This window comes from Crocuta crocuta, unplaced genomic scaffold (genome assembly GCF_008692635.1).
Source record: "Crocuta crocuta isolate KB4526 unplaced genomic scaffold, BGI_CrCroc_1.0 scaffold127, whole genome shotgun sequence".
NCBI classification, from domain to species: Eukaryota; Metazoa; Chordata; class Mammalia; order Carnivora; family Hyaenidae; genus Crocuta; species Crocuta crocuta.
This window is the reverse complement of record NW_027532008.1, coordinates 8,440,005-8,459,964: the sequence shown is the minus strand read 5'-3', so window position 1 is coordinate 8,459,964 and position 19,960 is coordinate 8,440,005. Positions and strand designations below refer to the sequence as shown.

General features: G+C 51.2%; 1 protein-coding gene across 1 annotated transcript; it reads right to left on the bottom strand.

The window, feature by feature from the left end:
• Positions 1 to 13,229: 13,229 nt before the first annotated feature.
• LOC144241314 (group IID secretory phospholipase A2-like) lies at positions 13,230 to 18,975 on the bottom strand. The gene is made up of 4 exons (XM_077775873.1): positions 18,936 to 18,975; positions 15,650 to 15,794; positions 14,853 to 14,959; positions 13,230 to 13,491 (listed from the first exon to the last, which is right to left on the bottom strand). The coding sequence occupies exons 1-4, from the start codon at positions 18,973 to 18,975 to the stop codon at positions 13,346 to 13,348; spliced, it is 438 nt and encodes a 145-aa protein (XP_077631999.1). The 3' UTR covers positions 13,230 to 13,345.
• Positions 18,976 to 19,960: the final 985 nt, after the last annotated feature.

Sequence of the window (19,960 nt, the reverse complement as noted above, 5' to 3'; positions counted from 1 at the left end):
TTGGTGTCCAGGGCAGAAGGTGGCCCCAGGTTACACTTTCCCACCTTGGATGTGCACCTACCACATTGGATGTGGCCCTTGGTGACTCTGTGGTTATAGTGACTCCATGGGGAGCACTGTCGAGCTCTCAGGTGGGAGTAGCTGCGGTTGTAGGTGACATAGCACCTGTAAGGACCCCCAAGCTGGGCCTGGGGCAAGTGGGCCCTGTAGCCAGTCAGAGACGGCGAGTTTCTGCTCCTGTGTGCCCCATGTTGCTCTGTGCCCCATGCCGCCTGTCTACCCCCCTCCCACCACCTGCTAAATCCCTCCCATCTGCACACAGGTCGGCTGTGTGCTCCCTCCGGGTGGCATCTGTCCCAGCCTCCCCAGCAAAGGTCATTCCTCTCCAAGGCTCCCATAGAGTACCTGTCATATGTCCATTCGAGCGCCCCCACGAGGCCTTCACTGCACATCTATGGAGTGTCTGCTGTGTCAGGCCTGGGCGAAGCCCCGGACACAGAACAGCAATGATAACAATATATGAATCTTTCCCTCAAGAAGCTCAGTCAGGGAAGGAGATAGGTGCTCCGTGACGTGGCAAGAACGAGACGTCCGAGGAAAGAGTTTTGAATGGAGCCAAGAGGCTGCCGTGTAAGCAGGAAGGCTGTGGGCGACGCCGCATGCAGCCTCTGTCCCCGCGGATGCTCTTGGTTCAGCCTGGGCGGCTGTACTCCACCCCGTCTCCACCCAAGCTGGCAAACAGCAGTGTGCTCTGCGCACAAAGGCCCCAATCTGCACCCGCTTAGGCCTTGGAGGGGTCTCTAGGCCACACCGCCAATACCAGGAACCTGGTGACTAGAGCATAAACATTCAGCATCGTGCACTGTCTGCAGGGATCGAAAGGGTTAGGAACTGAATCCTGGTGGAGATGGGAAGGCTCTGCCCCAGGACACCTGATGCCTATCTAGACCTGACGTCTAGCCTGGCAGCTAAGAAGGGCTGTGGTTACAAATACCAATTCCCCAGGCTGGGTCAGAACTTCTGGTCTGGGGACCAGAAAACTGTATTTTATTTATTTATTTATTTATTTATTTATCTATCTATCTATTCATTTATTTAAATGTTTATTTATTTTTGAGAGAGAGAGTGACAGAGCATGAGCAGGGGAGGGGCAGAGAGAGAGGGAAACACAGAATCCCAAGCAGGCTCCAGGCTCTGAGCTGTCAGCACAGAGCCTGATGAGGGGCTTGAACTCAGGAACCGTGAGATCATGGCCTGAGCTGAAGTCGGACGCTCAACCGACTGAGCCACCCAGGTGCCCCCAGAAAACTATATATATAAATAAATATATATATATATATTTCTTGTTTATTTCTTTTTGAGAGAGAAAGAGAGAGAGGGGAGGGGCAGAGAGAGAGAGAGAGAGACACAGAATCTGAAGCAGGCTCAAGGCTCTGAGCTGTCAGCACAAAGCCTGGTGCGAGGCTCGAACTCATGAACCATAAGATCATGACCTGAGCCAAAGTCAGACGTTTAACCCACTGAGCCACCCAGGCACACCCAGAAAACTATATTTGTAAACAAGTTCTCGGGTTGATGCAGGAAGCAGTGGGGTGTGTGGACACCAGGAGGCTGCGTGGGTCACAAAAATGAGCAAAGCTCACTTGATAAACTCACGTATATCCGTGGGCACAGCCTGCTGACATCCACAGAAACTCGGACGACCTGTGTTCTTCCTGGCCCTAATTTTATACATCTCTAAATTTGGGACGGTGCCTCCAGGGGTAAAGGTGGAGGAGGTGTGCCCTCCTCATAAATACAGAGTTATATATTACCATCCTCTCCACCTAACATATGTACATTTTATAACTTTCCCTTGTAATGAAAAAATTTATTTAACACAGTTGTCATTTTTTACCATAAGACATTTTCTTAAGATGTGTTACCTCTCCACCATTTAAACCCAGTACAACCCCTGCCACCTTGTTACTGAGACAGATGCTCCTTAACCAAACTTTACCCAGGCTCCTCTACGCCCTTGTTTGACTGGGTCCTGTCCCTGAGCCTTGTCCCCAAGAGCAAGAATCCTGTTAAGTCAGTTTAATGAGGATCATTAGAACGTGGCTGGATCTGTAGTGTTCTACTTTCCAGATCTAATGAGCCTCTTTTTCTTGTTTTGAAAGTTGTCTGTGCTCATAACAATTTAGTAGACTATACGTTTGTGAACAGAAATGAAATATTTATGTTTTCTCCTTACCTGCTCCCTTCAAAATTCAGCAACTCTTATCAGGTATTCTCATTTCCATGGCAATATCATGATTTGCCCGAGTTCAGTAAGAATCAGTTCCCCTTGTAACAGATCATCAGTGGAAACGTGGGTTATATAACCAGGGCTCTGGTGGGTATGTCAATTTTGAGAACGATGTGCGTGGAATCAGATATGACAAGAGTTTTGAGAACCTAAGGTTGAATTTATAGTGGAGCCAATGCTCATAAAGCTATCTTGAAAAAACTGATTTGGTGCCTGGATTTACTGGGCTCCTGGCCTTACAGGTGAGTGGGGAAGATCACTTCCTGGCTGACCCAGGGATCTTAGGATATCCTGGGGACCTTGAGAAGAGAGGAATTCACCCAAATCTATAGGTACAGAAGGCAAAGTCTGGAAGTGAGTTCCTGGCTTGGCCTCCTAGCTTCCAGAGGCTTCTACGTGACTAATCTGAGATTCTTCATGAAAGCTTCCAGGTCAGCAAATTCAGAAAGGCGTATGTGGTCAATCACAGTATTTGCAACCCTTATGTTAATAACCAAGCCAAATCTCATGACGCTGGAATAATTTTGTAAACAATTACAAAAGAACAATCATGCTTGGATTATCTTTGGTCAAAATGAGATGTAACTGCAGAGAGAAATTTTGTGGGAGCGCCCGGGTGGCTTAGTTAGTTGAGCGTCCAATTTTGGCCCAGGACATGATCTCATGGTTCGTGAGTTCGAGCCCCGCATCGGGCTCTGTGCTGACAGCTCAGAGCCTGGAACCTGCTTCAGATTCTGGGTCTCCCCATCTCTCTCTGCCCTCCCCCAGCTCATGCTCACTCTCGCTCTCTCTCTGTCAAAAATAAAAAATAAAAACTTTTAAAAAATTAAAAAAAGAAAGAAATTTTGTGTTTTCATAGAAAACTACAGCCTACCCTGAGGGATTGTCCAGTGTCTGACTCTAATTTCCTAGCTTAAAGTTTCCCATTGTTCTCCCACCTTCCTGCTTCGGCATCTCAGAATACTAAAACTGCCCTTTCCCCTCCAATGTCTGGTCAACCGAAGCAGGGTGACTTGACATAAACTTCAGAGAAGGTGCCATAGATGGTGTCCGGGCAACCTTCATGCCTGCTGTTGTGTGAGCTGCTTTGAAGTTTCTGGAACCCTAAGGCCATCACCAGTGATATTGGAAGTGAAAGCCGGGAAGTTTGTTGGATCGACACTGCTGTCCTCACTCCATCATGTACACACTACCAGCCCAATATCCAGAAGTCTTCCACTGGCTGCCTTCTGGCCTCAGAAACTGGGTTCTCAACTACTAAGCTTTGTCTTTTTATAATTTTCATAGAAATTGTCCCCACTCAATACCGCACTGCTCACGCCATCCAACAAATAGCCTCTATGACCAAGTCTCAACTGGTGGGTTCGCCGATCCTTCACGAACAAAAGGAGACCAAAAACAAAAGGACTCATGCTTCTTTCCTTGAACAGGAAGAGGGACTGGTGAAGTCTCTCCTTGACCAAATTTGGTCAGGCTCCTTCAAACCTTTTGTGGCTTGGCCTCATCCTCAGGAGCAAGAATCTTGTTAAGTAGGTTTAGCCGGAACCCTCATCCTCGGTACCTGATCACCTTGATATCTTATCAAATTTCTCATCTCCCATCCTCCTGCAGGTGATGTTTGATCACCCAGGCCTGCCTTCAGCGAGAATCCCATTGGGTCGGTTTAGCCAGAATCCCTCCTTTACCCCCTGATGGATCCTCTTAGTGATTCCTCCCACCTGCTTCTTGACTGCACACCCCCACGTCTCCGTGCTATATTCTGAACTAAGCCCAATCGTACATGGGAGCTCTCATCTCCCATTGGAATCGTTCCTGGTTAGAATCTACCTTTACCCCTCTAACTGCTGCCCAGCTCTGGTTTTCCTTGGACTTTTACCCTTTCCTGGAAGATTCTTGGTTATCGTGTGAATTCCTCCACACTGACTTTCCTGCTAAACTTCAGTGCCCCATCCTTTTTCCAGCAAGGAGCTGGGGAGAAAGGGAGGTGGATCTTCTAGAAAGAAAAGTCTCATCTCAGAGGCATCGATCTGTCAGTACCAAAATGGTGGATTCTGGTGCCACCAAAATGGTGGCAAACAACTCATTTATCAAGTTGGAGAACTCCTGAGGAAGAGAATCAGAAAATTGTTTGGTTGCCATGCCCCAAAACTCTTTGAGTCACTTCTAAACAGCTGATTTAACAAATCTGGAATGTTGCACAATCAGTTTCCTATAAATCAAAGGGAGCCAGCTGTCAGACGCTGAGATCACTCAGGTTTCAAATAAACTTGTTGGTTGTAAACCTTGAACCTCTTATTATCTTCTCTAAGGACCTCTTTATCTAGAAACAGTAGTGCTATCATACTGAGCCTCCAATCAAAGTTCTCACATGTTTCAGCTTCCAGGCTTCCTTTCTTGTTTTTTAGTTTTATATTTATTTTGAGAGTGACAGAGGGAGCATGAGCGGGAGAGGGGCAGAGACAGAGGGAAAGAGAATCCCAAGAAGGCTTCACACTGTCAGTGCAGAGCCGAACACGGGGCTTGAACTCATGAACTGTGAGATCATGACCTGAGCTGAAATCAAGGGTTGGATGCTCAATGGACTGAGCCACTCAGGTGCCCCCAGGCTTCCTTTCTATGTAGAATACTCTAGACCTTTTAATATTTTATGCTTTTCAAAGTGCTGTCAAATCTAGGATCCAGAATAGCCTCAAACCATCCCATTTTACAGAGTGGGAAACAGAGACAGAGAGAAAAGTGGCCTGTCGGATCCCCACCCAAGTTAGTGGTGCCAGGTCTTGAACCAGTTTCTCGGATCCTGAAGGTTGGGTGAGGCTCTCCCTCATGGGAATGGGGATCTCTTGAAGGCCGGGACTAGCACTTCTTTACGAGCCCCACTGCCTCGCCTGATGCCGGATGTGATAGAGCAGAGCCCAGTGTAGACAGCATCTCAAGTGTGCTTCACCACCTCATTTAGGTTCCACTGAATCCTCATATTAACCCACAAAGGAAGTACGATGAACACCCCATCCTGTGCGTGGAGATACCGAGGCACAGAAAGGTCAAGGAGCTTGCCCCAGGAACCACAGCTGGTAAGGAGAGCAGAAGGCGATGAACCCCACCCTCTTTGCCCAGGAAAGGCACACTGAATCAATATGGCTGGTCCCTGCACAAGATGATGCTCAGCCAAGGTTTCAGTTCGGACCGTGGCCAGCCAGCCTGCTGTCTCCTGACATCCACAGGCTGCCATGGCTCCCCCCAAACCACAGTGACAGCCACTGGTGAGGTGGCTGAGGTGGGGTCGCTTCTCCATGGCCTGCTGGCTAATGCCACAGAGCTCCACCAAGCAGGCCTGGCTCAGGACAAGCCCTGGGGAGAAGTAAGAAACATCAACAACCTACAGCTGTTGCGAACATCCCTTCAACAATGAGTAGGACAACAGCCGCTATGGGCTCCACGGGCTGGTCTTTACATGCCGGACAGGGTGCAAAGTGGCTTCCAGGGGTCAGTCATTTACCGCTCCCAACACCTCAAGTAGACCGTGTAATAACTCCCACTTTATAGGTAAAGAAACAGGCTCAAGGAGGTTTAGTGACTTGTGCCCAAGATCCGACAGCTTGGAGTCAGGAGACCCCAGAGCTGACAGACCCTGCGTGTGGGTCCCTGAGCCCACACTCTTGACTACTACGTCAGAGCCTTTTTCCTGCTACCTTTTCACACGGTGCATTTCTCCCATACAGTCCGGATGGACATATTGTTGTACATCTTGTTCTATTCATTTTTCATTTAACATGAGCTTTTTCACCCTAACCACTTTGGCATCGATGGGGACTTGCAGGCCAGTGTTGGTGAAGAAAACTTTTCCCCGAACTTTTTATGTTCTTTTCATGGGGGCCTGCAAATTAAACCAACAAAAGACAGATTAACAGGAGAAAAGGCACAGGGTATTTATTAACATTGACATGCATAGGCGTTCCCAGAAAAGAAAACTCAAAGAAGTTAGACCCAGAAGATTCCATTTTAGCAAAGGAAAGAGAGAGAGTTTGGACTTCAAGGGACATAACTTGGAAGGAGATGACCAGACGATATAGGGGGGAACTATGGAAGAAAGCCTATCCTAGAAAAGTCTATTTATGCAAACGGATCTTGGTGTTTGAGTTCCCAGCTTTGATGATAAGGCTCTTCTCTCCAAGTAGGAGGGTTGGGGGCACCTTCCTCTTAGGGAAATTTGTTTCCTGCTTTTAGGCAGATAAGGGGTAGGCGGAGAACCCTTCCTGCATCTGTCAGTTCTTAATTGCCTTCAGCTCAAATAATTCTTATGCAAAGTGGCACATTCAGGGATGGCACATTCCGGAACCGGAACCGTTTGAGGCCCTGGGGCAAGAGAATGATGGAAGCCAGCTCAGCGTGGGAGTCTCCCAGCCCTGTCTAGCTCACCAGGACCGCCTTCCTCCCCAGCTCTGTCTGGGCTCCCCCAGGGCAGACCCTGTTCCGCCTCCGTGGTCTCCAGGACCTTCTACAGCATCACCCAGCTGGTGTCTCCCACCGCACCCCCACACACCTGGCTGGGCCTCCCCAGAGAAAAGAACAAAGAGTCAGAGAGCCTGACTCCTTCTCTCTCCAGTTCCTTCCGGTTCTTCAGAATGCATCAAGGTCAAGGTGGTCTCTGCGTGGAGGCTGGGGGTCTTCGGCACCTCTCCCGTGTTTGCTAGTTCATCCAACTATTGACTGTGCACGTTTTTGTCTCCAATAAGAGTTTAAAATATATTTTTTAAGTTTATTTATTTATTTTGAGAGAGAGAGAGAGAGCAAGCAGGGGAGGGGCAGAGAGAGAGGGAGACAGAAAATCCCGAGCGGGCTCTGTACTGTCAGCCCAGAGCCCGACCTTGGCCTCAATCTCATGACCATGAAATCATGACTTGAGCTGAAATCAAGAATTGGAGGCTCACCCGACTGAGCCACCCCGGCACCATCCCAAGAAGAGTTTTATTTTTATTGCATTTATGTTTATGGTCATCGTCTGTTGACAACAAGTGATACTGGCTTTCCTTATGCCAGAGTGGAATGAATTTCCTTCTTAAATACTTACTTAGGTTAGGAAACATTAAAAAAAACAAAGCAAATTGAAACATTAAACCAAACATTGGGAAGTGGTGTGTGACGGTCTGGGGCTTGAGAAGCACAATCCTTGCCACTGTCTGATCTGGCAGATTGAAATAGAGGCCAAAAGAACGGTGCTGGCACGGAGTGTATCTAGAAGGTGGGTCTTCAGGGGCACCTGGGTGGCTCGGTTGGGTAAGTGTCCCACTCCTGATCTCAGCTCAGGTCACTATCTCACTGTTGGCTCGCGAGTTTGAGCCCCACACCGGGCTCTGCGCTGACGGTACAGAGCCTGCTTGGGATTCTCTCTCTTTCCCTCTCTCTCTCTGCCCCACCCCTGCTTGCTCACCCTTTCTCAAAATAAATAAAAATAATAAATTAAAAAATAGAAGGTAGGTCTCCAGTCTTTCAGCCCAGTGAGTTGTGCTGGCACAGGATGGGTTATCAAGCTGGTCATAGGGGAGGTGAGGGGATGGGGATCCAGGGATAGAGGAGAGCAGGCCTGCATCCTTTTCAGACTATGGTCCTGAGCCAGAGACCTCAGAATCTCCACAGCGCTGGTTCAAAATACAGATTCCTCGGGGCGTCTGGGTGGCTCAGTCGATTAAGCGTCCGACTTCGGCTCATGTCATGATCTCAGTTTATGAGTTCGAGCCCCGCATCGGGCTCTGTGCTGACAGCTCAGAGCCTGGAGCTTGCTTTGGATTCTGTGTCTCCTCTCTCTATGCCCCTGCCCTGCTCTTCCTCTGTCTCTCAAAAATAAAATTTAAAAAAAAAAAATACAGATTGCTGGGTCTCATCCTTGACTTACAGAATCAGACCTTCTGGGGGTGGGGCCCAAGAACCTGCATTCTAAACACTCTCTGCCGGGGGATTCTCGTCCTCTGTGAGGTTTCAGAGCCTTAGGGAGCGCAGCATCTCGGCTGGAGAGGGTGGCACTGAGGAATCAGAGCGTGACATGGGTGCCCGGACTCTGCCGCTTCTCGCAGAGTGAGTTACTTTGGGCGAGATACTTTACTTCTCAAAGCCGGTTTCCTCCTCNGTGTTATCAGGTTCCTAGGAACTCCAGGCCAGCCCGGGGCCGCCGGGGCTCCAGAAGACGCAACGCTTCCAGAATGATCTTTGACCCCAGGGTCTCCTGGGAGTAAGGGAGTGTTCTTGGCAGAGGGAGGGGGATTGATTTCTGATAGTTCTGAGGGAGGGGCTGGGAGGTGACAAAACACGCCCGCTTTCCAATCTAAGATCAACAAATGGCTAGGTGCGTACGTGATTAAGAAAACCAGCAGAAAAGGTTAGCAGAGAATGAAAACAAGGCAGGGAGACTATCAGGGTGGATGCGGTTGGCTGCTTTGGGTGGAGAGGGTGGGACCTTTTCTCTGAGGGAGAGACTGTCAGCTGAGCTCTGGATGACAGAAGGGGCTGGTCTTGCTAAGAGCCGGGAAGTCCTTCTAGAAGAGACCCCCCCCCTAAAGCGAATGAGGCTTGGCCAGGAACCTAAAACAAGAGAAAGGAAGGAATCTTTCTCTGACCTGCTTCGAGTTTTCACAAACTATTTTAAAATCTCTTCTTCTTCTTCTTTTCTTCTAAGTTTATTTATTTTGAGAGAGCACGGCGGGCTGGGGGTGGGGGGCAGGGTCAGAGAGAGAGAATCCCAAACAGGTTCTGCACGGTCAGTGTGGAGCCCAATGTGGGACTCGAACCCACGCACTGTGAGATCATGACCTGAGCCGAAGTTGGACGCTTAACCGACTGAGCCACTCAGGCGCCCCTAAAATCTCCTCTTTGTTTCAGCTTGGAAAAAATAATAGAGGACCCGCCCCCACCAAGCTCCACAGCCAGCCAGGGCCTCAGTCCCAGGCCTTGGGGCTGCCTGGCTGAGGTGGGATCTAGAGCTGACCTCAGTAGTGAGCAAGGATGCTGCGCACCCCAAGCGAACACCCCCAAACCCCTTCCAGGGGGCACTGGAGCAGGGAGCGGGGTGTGGAGGGGAGACAGGAGCCCCAGCCTCACCTGCACGTCGCAGTGACAGGGAGGCTGCGTGAAAGGAGCGTGGGTATTTGGATAGAGGCTCCTGCTGGGAAAACAGGCAGAGACATGGAGAAGACAGCCACCCATGGGCCCCTGAGCTGGGCCCCCACCCCCTGGAGGTGGCACCCTGGGTCAGGGTGGCCTGGGGAGTGGATCAGCCAGTGGTGGGATAAAGCACTCTCAGTGTGAGGGCTCTATCTGAACGGACTGTCACTGTTGCTGCAATTATCACTCACCAGCCCTCTCCCTAGGCTTCTTGCCTTGCCACACTCACCCTCCCCTCCCCGTCCGGGGGTGTGGCTCCTCCCCACCTAGGGGCACCCGGGGTTGATTCGCCAAGTGTCCCAGTAAAGAGTGTGGGAGGTAGGATGAGACATGACCATGCAGCCAGAGAGGACTGGGTTCGAGTCCCGGCCCTGCCATTTATCAGCCAGTGACTCACACTCCAGTTTCAGTTTCTGCACCTGGAAAATGTAGGTGACAATCCCAAAGCCCCAGGGCGTTGAGGGAAGGGGGTGAGTGGGCACCACATGTGTTCGATATCAGGTGCTCGTGTTGGCTCCACCCTTCCCCCCGGATTGTCCCTCTGCGATTCTGACCCCGGAGGGAACAGGAAGCACGAAGACTGTGTCCTTCTATCTGCCTCCTACATCCGGGGCTGCTGGACAGATGCGGGCGGGGAACAGAAGCTGCCCGTGAGTCTCTCCTTCCTTTGTGCCTCTGACCCAATTCCGGGGATTGGAAATTGGCCCAGAGTGAGAACTCACGGGGTGGGGGGTGGGGAGTCTTGCTTTACTCTGGGGACTCGGTCCTGGCTGCCCTGAGACCCCATCTGTCCATCCCACCTCTTAGTCCAAAGTTCCATGACTTTACCAACCTAGGATTCATTCAGTCACTGATTCATTCATAACAAATGACTGTTGATCACCTGCTGTGACCACCACTAGGCACTGAGCTCACACAGGGACAGCCCCGCTCCTACCCAGCCCCAGACTTGCCCACCCAACACCATCGTATTGCCCTGATAGCTACCTGCCGCTCAAGGATATTAACTCTGTCTCCTCTCAAGGGCAAATAAATCCTGAGGAATCTAAACAGACCAGACTAATCCCACCACCTCGAGCCACTCTGGCTTAGGGTGGCCAGGCTGCGGGGGAGGTCTGCCGGGTGGAGACGGTAAGGCTCATTGACAACAGACAGGAAGGGGACAGCGTGTTCCCTGCTGGCTGTCTTTGTGCCCAGGCATGAGGTCTGGAGCACCGCTGCACCCTGAGGCTGGGAGGAGCCCCCCAGGGGACAAAGCAGCACAGCAAGGGTGGCAGGAGAGACACCAGGTACTGATGACATCACCAAGCCACTTAAGGAGCCACCTTCTCCCTGGACTTCTTGTCCTGTGAGATCATGAACGCCCCCATTGTTGAAGTCCATCCAGACCTAGGAAGCCTCCTAACCGGTACAAATGGGACAGGGTGCCAGGGAGCGGAGCGGGAGCGGGGGAGGAGGGGGGCGAAGTCTGGGGTGGGATCCGGCTGTGGGACCTCAGACGTTGCCATCCCTGTTCTGAGCCTCAAATGGGGAAAATAGCCCCCATCCTTTGCCAACACTGATACTGTCACTATCACAGGCGCCCTAACGGGCGAGCAGGGGGCACCAGCTCTTGAACAAATGAACGTCGTGTGTCAGGATCTAATGGACAGGGCTGCACAGTCGTGTAGAAGGCAGAGAGAAGAACTGGGTGGAAAGAAGGGGGACGTCGGTTAACTCCTTTCTCCTGATTTACCTTGATTCCAGTTTTGGTCATTACAGTGCAGCCAGATCAAGAGTAATACAGTTAACGTTAAAAAAATTTTTTTAATGTTTATTTTTGAGAGAGAGAGAGACAGACAGAGTGGGAGCAGGGAGGGACAGAGAGAGAGGGAGACACAGAATCTGAAGCAGGCTCCAGACTCTGAGCTGTCAGCACAGAGCCCGACGCGGGGCTCGAACTCACGAATCAGGAGATCATGACCTGAGCCGAAGTCAGACGCTTAACCGACTGAGCCACCCAGGCGCCCCTACAGTTAACATATAAAGGAGCATTGCTGTGGGCCAGGCACCGCACTAACCGCTTCATGTGAATTAATCTAGTTTATTACACTGACCTCTGGCCTCATCTTATTTTCTTCTTAATTTCAGATATACTTCACATGCGAGGAAACCAGGATTCCTTAGGCAAGGTCACATGGCTAGTCGGTGGGATAACTGGAATTTGAACCCAGCGCCCATGGTTCTTAACTCCTGTTATCCTGCCTCACATGAGCCCCTGAGCTTCATGTAGAAGGAAAAGTGACGGGTCAGCTGTTTCACTTATGTGCATCGTGGGCTGGAGGACGGAGGTGGCTCCAGGGGCTCTGGCCCTGTTGCTGGTGACACAGCTAATCACATACAAATGACAGAGAGTGGATCCTTATAGGAAGAAGGCATCCATCCGTCCATCCATCCATCCATCCATCCGTCCATCCATCCCAAGTCAGTTTCCCCAGAAGCCGAGCCTGAGACAGGATTCTTGTGCAAGTGGGTGATTTACTGAGGGCGTGTTCTCAGGAGAAACCTGTAAGGCAACAAAGGAAGCAGGCCAGGCCGGTACAAAGGGAGGCAAAGAGGTGTTCCAGACGTCTGGCCTCAGCCTGATCCCACGAGGCGCTCTGGGGTGTGCAGCGTGCCACCCAGATGGTCCTGCACAGAGACAGGGATGGGGCAGTGATGCTCTTCCGGTATCCCGCCCCCTAGTCACCGGTTAGAGGTGGGAGGGCAGGAGGGGTGGTAGCTCCCCGCAGACAGGTAGGAGGAGACAGATGTGAGCCCGTAGCAGCCCGGGTTGGGGGCCCGGGCCAGGAGGGGATGTGGATGAGGCACCAGTAACATCTGCCACCACCTCAATCCATCCGTGATGGGCTCATTGGTCCATAAGCATTAACTGAGCACCTATTATGTCGGGGAGCAGAGGAAACAAAGATGAGGAACATAGCCTCTGTCCTCCAGGATCTCCAGTCTGATTGGAGGGCTTCAGAAAACCCCAGATATTATATATCACTCAAGGTGAAGCTTGGTAAATTGCAGTGCTATGCGGGCTTGGAGGAGGGAGTGAGCCCTTGGAGCCGGAGGGGGGGGAGGGGAGGAGTCAGCCAGGGGACACTTCTGCCCCCAGTAGCCCTTGGGCCCTGAGGAGCCTAGATTGGGACTGGCCACCTGGGGACAGCCAGTGAGGCTCTGCAGAGGTCCCAGCCTGCGCAAGCACCTGGAAGCAGGAAGGGGCGTGTGCGTGCAGAGCTGGGCCTGGAGCAGGACCAGGCCGCTTCAGCTGGCCCTCTGCTTGAGGGGGATTTGTGGAGCCCTTTCTCGGCCGCGGGCACTGCTTTGGGCACAGGGATGCAACTGAATCCAAGACAGTCGTGGGTCCTGCCCGCCAGGACCTCCCAGCCTAGTTGGGGAGAGTGACCTAGCGCCAGAGATTACAGGTCCCAACCTCCTCGACAGGCCCTATCCCGGGGTGGTGGGGGGCTTTGGGGTTTTAAGAAGTAGAGCCATGTGGACAGAGAGATCAACACTGTCCTTTAGGCCACCCCAGGTGCAGCGGGGACAGCGNTGGCGGGGGGCCCCAGCCACACCGTGGCCCCCAAGCCCCCACCCCCGACATGTGCTTCTTCGGCCCAAATGCCACCCCTAGGGGCCTCCTGGCCTCGGCTTTTCCTCCGATCTCAATCCATCCTCAGAAGAGATAGCTGCTGCGTATCCGGAAGACTTTGAAGGTCCGGGAGCAATATGGAGGGTGGGGCTATGCTGGGAGCCTCCCAGGCTGGTGCAGGGGCTTAGATCGTAGGGAAGAGATGTCAGCATCTCACGGGACTTGCAGAGCTCAAGATGCTGAGGAACAGGGTAGGGAGCGCGGGCCGGCCGGGCGGGACCCTTCTAGCACATAGGGGTCTGGCCTCTGCAGTGGGGCCGCCAGTAGAAGTGCAGGCGTTTCTTGTAAGTGTCCAGGTTCTGCTTCAGGCAGAAGGCAATCTCCTTGTCGCAGGCGCACAGCTGCTGCTCACACCAGCTGCCCTTGTCCGCTGCGGGGTGGAGGACACGGGAGCTCAGTGTCTGTCCCTTCCCGAGGCAGAGCCCGGGCGTCGGGGTCTAGGGTCCCTGGACGGAGTTTCTGGAGATGGCGCAGTGATAGCTCAGCTCTAGAGTCCCTTTCCCAGCCGCTACGACTAGCCGCCTGACCTTGGGCACGAACTGTGACCTCCCTGAGTGCCATCGCTCCTTTATTTATTCATCCCTTTCATAAACGATTGAGAGCCCATCATCCTGTGGCAGGGCCCTGGAGGGACCGGACTGACCAGAGTGGGCACCTGAGGTTCACACTCCCGTGGCGGCAGCAGGTATTAGAGGGCCACGGAAAGGAATGTCATATACTGTTCCTCTCGGAAGTAAGAAATGCTGCAAGGGCTACAGGATGGTAAAGGAGCGCGACCGGACTCAGCGTCAAGAGCCATGTGAGCTGAGATCGGAAGGGTCTGCTCCCCAGTGGAAAGCAGAGTGGGGGAGGGAGGGGGAGGGAGCAGTGTTTCAGGCAGATGGAACTGCACGGGCAGAGACCTTGGTACCTCAGTGTCATTATTTGTACGTGGGGGTGAGGGTAGTTACGAGCTGCCTTGGGGCTGTTGGGAGTATTAGATAAGGCAGAGCACTCAGGACACAGTAGGTGCTCAATAAATGTTGGCTATTGTTGTTGTTATTACTGAGACTTTAATGAACAGGGACTGGTGTGGTGAGCCCACGTGATTCCCAGCTGAGAGCTGCCACCTGTCTCCAGGCATGGACCCAGGGGTGGGGGTGGGGGGACCCGAGGTCTAGTCCAGGCTCTGTCACCTGCAGCAGGGTGGCCCTGGGCCAACACCTCTTCACTCTGGTCTCACTTTCCTTGTATATAAAATGGAGATCATCAGGATGGCGCAGCTCCTGGCCGGGCTGCTCTGTTAACTTACAATAGCAACGTAAGTTGTAACAATGATACTAGTAGTGCACTGAGCATGCGCCTTGACAGCAGGCGTGTCCGAGGCTTATTCTGTCTGCTCTCATTTTAGTTCTTGAGTTAACTTTAGCCGCGAGAACACTGTTATCATCCCGAGTTTACAGAGGAGAATACCGATGTTCAGAAAGGTTAAGGGATGTGTTCAAGGTCACACAGCTGGTTGATGGCGGCTCCAAGCTGAGATCCGCCAGCCTTCCAAAGCCTGAAGGGGCCTTATTGGACCTCTCCATACTCCCACCCCCGTTCCTCCACAGCCCAGCCACTATCACTGGACACGTGGGAAAAACAGAGAGGGCGAGCAACTTGTGCCTTGTCACACAGCACATGAAGGCAGTAAGTGCCAGAACTCCCTTCCTCAGCCTCTACCGCCAGCCCCGAGGCCCGGGCACTCACAGCACTGGATGTCCCCCTCGGAAAAGGTGTAGTCGTAATTGTCTGTGTGGACGTGGCATCGGTGCTGCCTCAGGTGAGCATAGCAGCAGTCGTGTTTCTGACAGCACCTGGAGCGAGAGGACAGGAAGCGGGACAGGCGGGGACCACAGCTGCCCCAGGAGTAGAAACCCAGTGCCCCCCACCTAGGAAGAGTCAAGGCCTGCAGGCTGCAGTCGGTATGATCACTCGAGCAGACACCTACTGAGTGCTTTCTACGCACCAGGCGTTTGTTTTATCATGAATGTTCTCTTAATCTTCGCTACCACCCTATGACAGAGGCACTGGTAGAGTCCTCATTTCACAGATGAAGAAACAGACTCAGGGAGGTCAAGCCACATGCCCAAGGTCACACAGCCTGTACGTGGTGGATCAGGGAAGTGACCCCAGGGCCTGGAAGGCTCTCATCTCTCCTAGTAGATTCCTGGGATTATTGTGAAGATTGAATGAGATAATGGCACAAAGAAGTAGGCATTAAAATAACAAAACCAGCATGTGATGGTGACGGCAGTGGGGGGGGGGAGAGCGTGTGGTGGGCATTATAACTAGATCAGGAGTTGTGGGTACAAGGAGGGGCCTTACAGAGACTCTGAGAACCAGCTAGAAAGCAAGTTCCAGGGAGGCTGGAACTATCCCCGGCTGTAGCACACGGCATAGACCGAATTCACAGAATGCATACAAGGGGGAGCAGGGGAGGGGAGGGCCCGGGGGTGGGGCCAGGACAGGACTGCCACTCGCAGCCCTGCCTGGGAAGGGATTACCAGTCTGAGGCATCTTTGGGTTGACCTTTGCCACCAGGTCCACAATGACAGCCATAGGGCCAATAGGAGAAGATGGGGTTTTTTCTGGTCACTTGCTGGACCATCTTGCTCAGGTTCAAGATCCCGCCGTGGGTTGGAATCACACCTGTGAAAGCGCCCAGTAACAGATGTCAGAGGAGGCCTGTGAGACACACGCCTGGCACTTCACTCTGCTGGACCAAACCAGTGAGCTTGGATAAGAAAATGACAACAACCACTACTAGGTTTATTAAAAATATAGTGATAGCGGGGCGCCTGGGGGGCTCAGTGGTTTAGCGTCCGACTCTTGGTTTCGGCTCAGGTCATGATCTTGCAGTTTGTGGGTTGGAGCCATGAGTGGGGCTCCGCACTGACCGTGCAGAGCCTGGTTGGGATTCTCTCTCTCCCTCTCCCTCTCTCTCCGCCCCTCCCCTGCTTGTGCTCTCCCTCTCTCTCAAAATAAACAAATAAACTTAATCTATCTATCTATATATATATTAAATATGGTGATAGAGAGGGGTCATTATGAGTCTTTTCATGTAGTAATTTATTGACTCTGTTCAACCCATGAGATAAATACTGTTTTCTTTTTCAATTAACTAAACTTTTCGTTTGGTATATTCCAGAAAAGTTGCAGAGTTACAGAGAGTCCTTATACATGGCTCACCTAGTTTCCTCTGATGTTATTACCAGCTTGCATAATAATGGTGTATTTAGGGAACTAAGAAACTGACATGGGTACAACGAGAACTGCATTTAATGCCCATTTTATAGATGAGCAGATTGAGGCTTGGTGCCCTGCTCCAGGTCACAGTGGCCAGTGCGTGAAGAAGCCAGGATTGACACCCAAGGCAGCTTGGTCCTAGTCACTGCCTCTGCACTGACTCCCCATTCTGTAACAGGAAGGCTCAACCTTCTCCCCGCACCCACCCCTGCCCTGCGCATCCCTTAGAGAAAACCGCACATTAAAGCCCTGGAGAGACGCACCTGGGGAGGCCGTGTGATTTAGATATCAATGATTTTCATGGATATTTTTCATTTTAGTTATAATTGCTACTGGTTAGAATTGATCGTGAAAGGATTTTATTTTATTGGAGGAGAGGAATGCATCATGTTGAGATAGGAGGAATAAAGTGCATTAAGCCGATGAATTCAGGGGAGACCCGGGGTGGGGGGGACAGACAAGATAAGGAGACTGAGGTGTACATGTGTGTGGCCTGGAGAAATCGTTCAGGAAGACAGATGGAGCTGAGTCTCAGGGGGACTGGGCTGGGCGCACCCCTTCGAGTGACTGTGGACTTCCACCCGATTCCCCGCTAAAGGGTATTATCATGAAAGCTCTATGTGCAAATGAAGTAAACAATAAAGCATGGTGTGAGCCCCAAATTGGAAGAGGTAGAGGTGGGAAGAGGGGGTTTGGGAGGGGCTGGTGCAGCAGGTCAAGGGTGAGATCCCAAACGGGTTGCCTTGGCTTGTGGCCACGGTGACTGGTGGGTGTCTGGTACGTCCAGGCCTACTGTGTCCCCAGTGTGTCCCCTCCATGTGCAGGAATCCACCTTGCCACTCCTGTCTGACGTGGTGGCTCCGGCGGTACCAGTGTTTAAGAGAAACCTTGCTGAGCTTTGACAGAGCTAATGACTGACCCCAGGCCCGCTGGAATCACGGACGCTGTGCAAAGGAACTTGGAGGCAAACCATTGCAAGGTGAGTGGCCACCCACCTTGTGGGCCTGAATTCAGAATCTCGCCTTTCTGGTGTACCTCGTCCCTCTTTCTGCCTTAAGTCTGGCCCTTCCCACGTCAGCTTAGCAATACACAAATAAACTCACTCCCGAATGATGCATCTCTCCCTTGCCAGGCCAGCAATCCGTTTAGCTTTGATTCAGGAAGCTTTCGGATGGTAGTCTTATTGCTTATAATTTTACGGTGAGGCGGACCCAGCCCTGAGACATCGAGAGACCCAATTTGTGGTTATGGGAGCTTTGGTGAACTGGCTTAGCTCTCCTGGTAGCTCTTTCTATCCTTACCTGCCGCCGAGAGGGATGGATCCTCTCCCCCAAAGAGCGAGTATGGGCAACACCTCATCAGGCATTCCCTGTGTGTTAAGCTATTGCTTGCTTGCTGTTACTTAACACTCACTAAACACTTTGGATCCATTTTCTCATTAGAGACCTAACAACCTTACGAAGAAGGTGCTATGATGTCCGTTTTGCAGATGAGGACATAGAGAGGTGAGGTGACTTGGCCAAGGTCATACAAGAGACAGTGGGCCAGCATTTGAATGCAGGTTCATCTGTACATTTTATCTCTACAGTGTATTGCTTCTTTATGTCTGAGAGATGAGTTTCTGTAGCTTGATTGCAAGTTTCCTAACAGTTTTCGCTGTAACCCTGGAGTTACTCTCTCCTCTCTCTCCTGGGAGTCCCAGGAGAACAGAAAACCACATTTTAAAGTACAAATCCTTGGGGTGCCTGGGTGGCTTAGTCGGTTGAGCGTCTGACTTTCGCTTAGGTCATGATCTCGCGGTTCGTGGGTTCGAGCCCCGCATCGGGCTCTGTGCTGACTGACAGCTCCGAGCCTAGAGCCTGTTTCAGAGTCTGTGACTCCCTCTCTCTCTGACCCTCTCCTGCTCACGCTCTCTCTCTCTCTCTCTCTCTCCTAGAAATAAATAAAAAACATTTAAAAAAAATTAAAGTACAAATCCTTTCTAGCACTACATACTTTGAGCTGGATCGAGAAATAAAAACCCCCAATTTGCTGGCAACCACATTTTTACATTTGCTCTGCTGAAGATCAATGGACACCCCCCCCCCCAACCTGCTACTACAGTCAACAGAGCCCTCTTCCCAGGTTCAAGGGAGACAATGAACTTGAAAGAAAGGTAGAGTGCTGTGCATAAGTGAAACATTGTTATTAGCTGGTCAAAGTGACAGAGGGGAGCAGGGTGGGGGAGGGGGGAGATCCCTTTCTGTAAACTGTGTTTAAAGTGCCCCAGGTGTCCGCTCAGCGGGTCCTGGTGTCTGAGTCTCTAGCTGTCCATCCTCACGGCTGACCAGAGGCACGCTGCCCAGCGTGACAGCCCAGAGCTCCCTGGCCGAAGCCAGCATTCCAGGGACCTGGCCGCTGCTCCTGGCTCCTGGCGGGGACAGAAGGGTTGGGACTGTGGGGACCGGGACAGTGGGGATCAGAGCAGAGGACAAGTCTAGGAAAGAGCTATAGCCTCGTCACATCCCACCTTCCCTTCCCAGCTGTGAGTCCTGCCCCACTCACCAGCAAACACCAGCAGGGTGCACAGCAGGGAAGCTTCCATGGTCCCAGCAGAGAGAAGTGGAAGCAGCTACTGGAAGTCTCCTTCCACGCAGGCAGCCGCTTAAATCGGGGCACCCCCACCCAGCTGTGCCCACCCCTGGCCCTCCCAGCTCTGGCTCTGGCATCTGCTCTTTGTGTTTCCTGTTTCTGGCCATAAGGAATTTTATTTTTATTTTTAATATCTGTGTTTTTTAAAAAAATATTTGGATTGCAAAAGGAACACATTCAGTGTAGGAGATTTGAAAATCATCGACAGTAAAATAATTAAAATCACTTATGAATCTGTTAAGCACCATTCACTTTTTTTGACTGAAATGCATTTGACGTAAGTCATTGTGTAAATTTAAGGTGTGCAACATGTTGAGTTGATACCCTTATATATTATGCTATGATTGCCAGTGTAGCAATAGTTAGTACCTCTATCTAGCACCTCGTATGATTGCAATTTCTTTTTAGTGGTTGGAATAAAGGTCTAATGTCTTAGCAAGTTTGATGCTTACAATGCAATATTGTTGTTGTCTGTATTCACTAGCCTGTGCATCAGATCCCAGGACTTACTATTTGTTGCGTACCTGTAAACAATATCTGTCCTGCTTTCACTCTTCCCTGTCGCCTGGTGACCGCCATTTTATTCTGTGTTTATGAGTTTGGCTTTTTTAAACTCCCCATATAAGTGAGATTATACAGTATTTGTCCTTCTCTGTCTCACTTTTCTCCCTTAGCATAATGTCCTCAAGGTCCGTTTGTATGGTCACAAATGGAGGGATGGCTTTCTGTTCATGGCTAAATAATATTCCATTTTAACACATCTACCACATTTTCCTTATCTATTTATCCACGGAGAGGGACTCGGGTTGTTTCCACCACTAATATTCTAGCGTATGCTCTTCTGGTTTCTATTGCTGTATATACTTTTCTGTACTTTTCACTGACCAAATTAGAAAGATGTTACAAGCAACTCAGGCAATAAGAGATGTTGGCGAGGA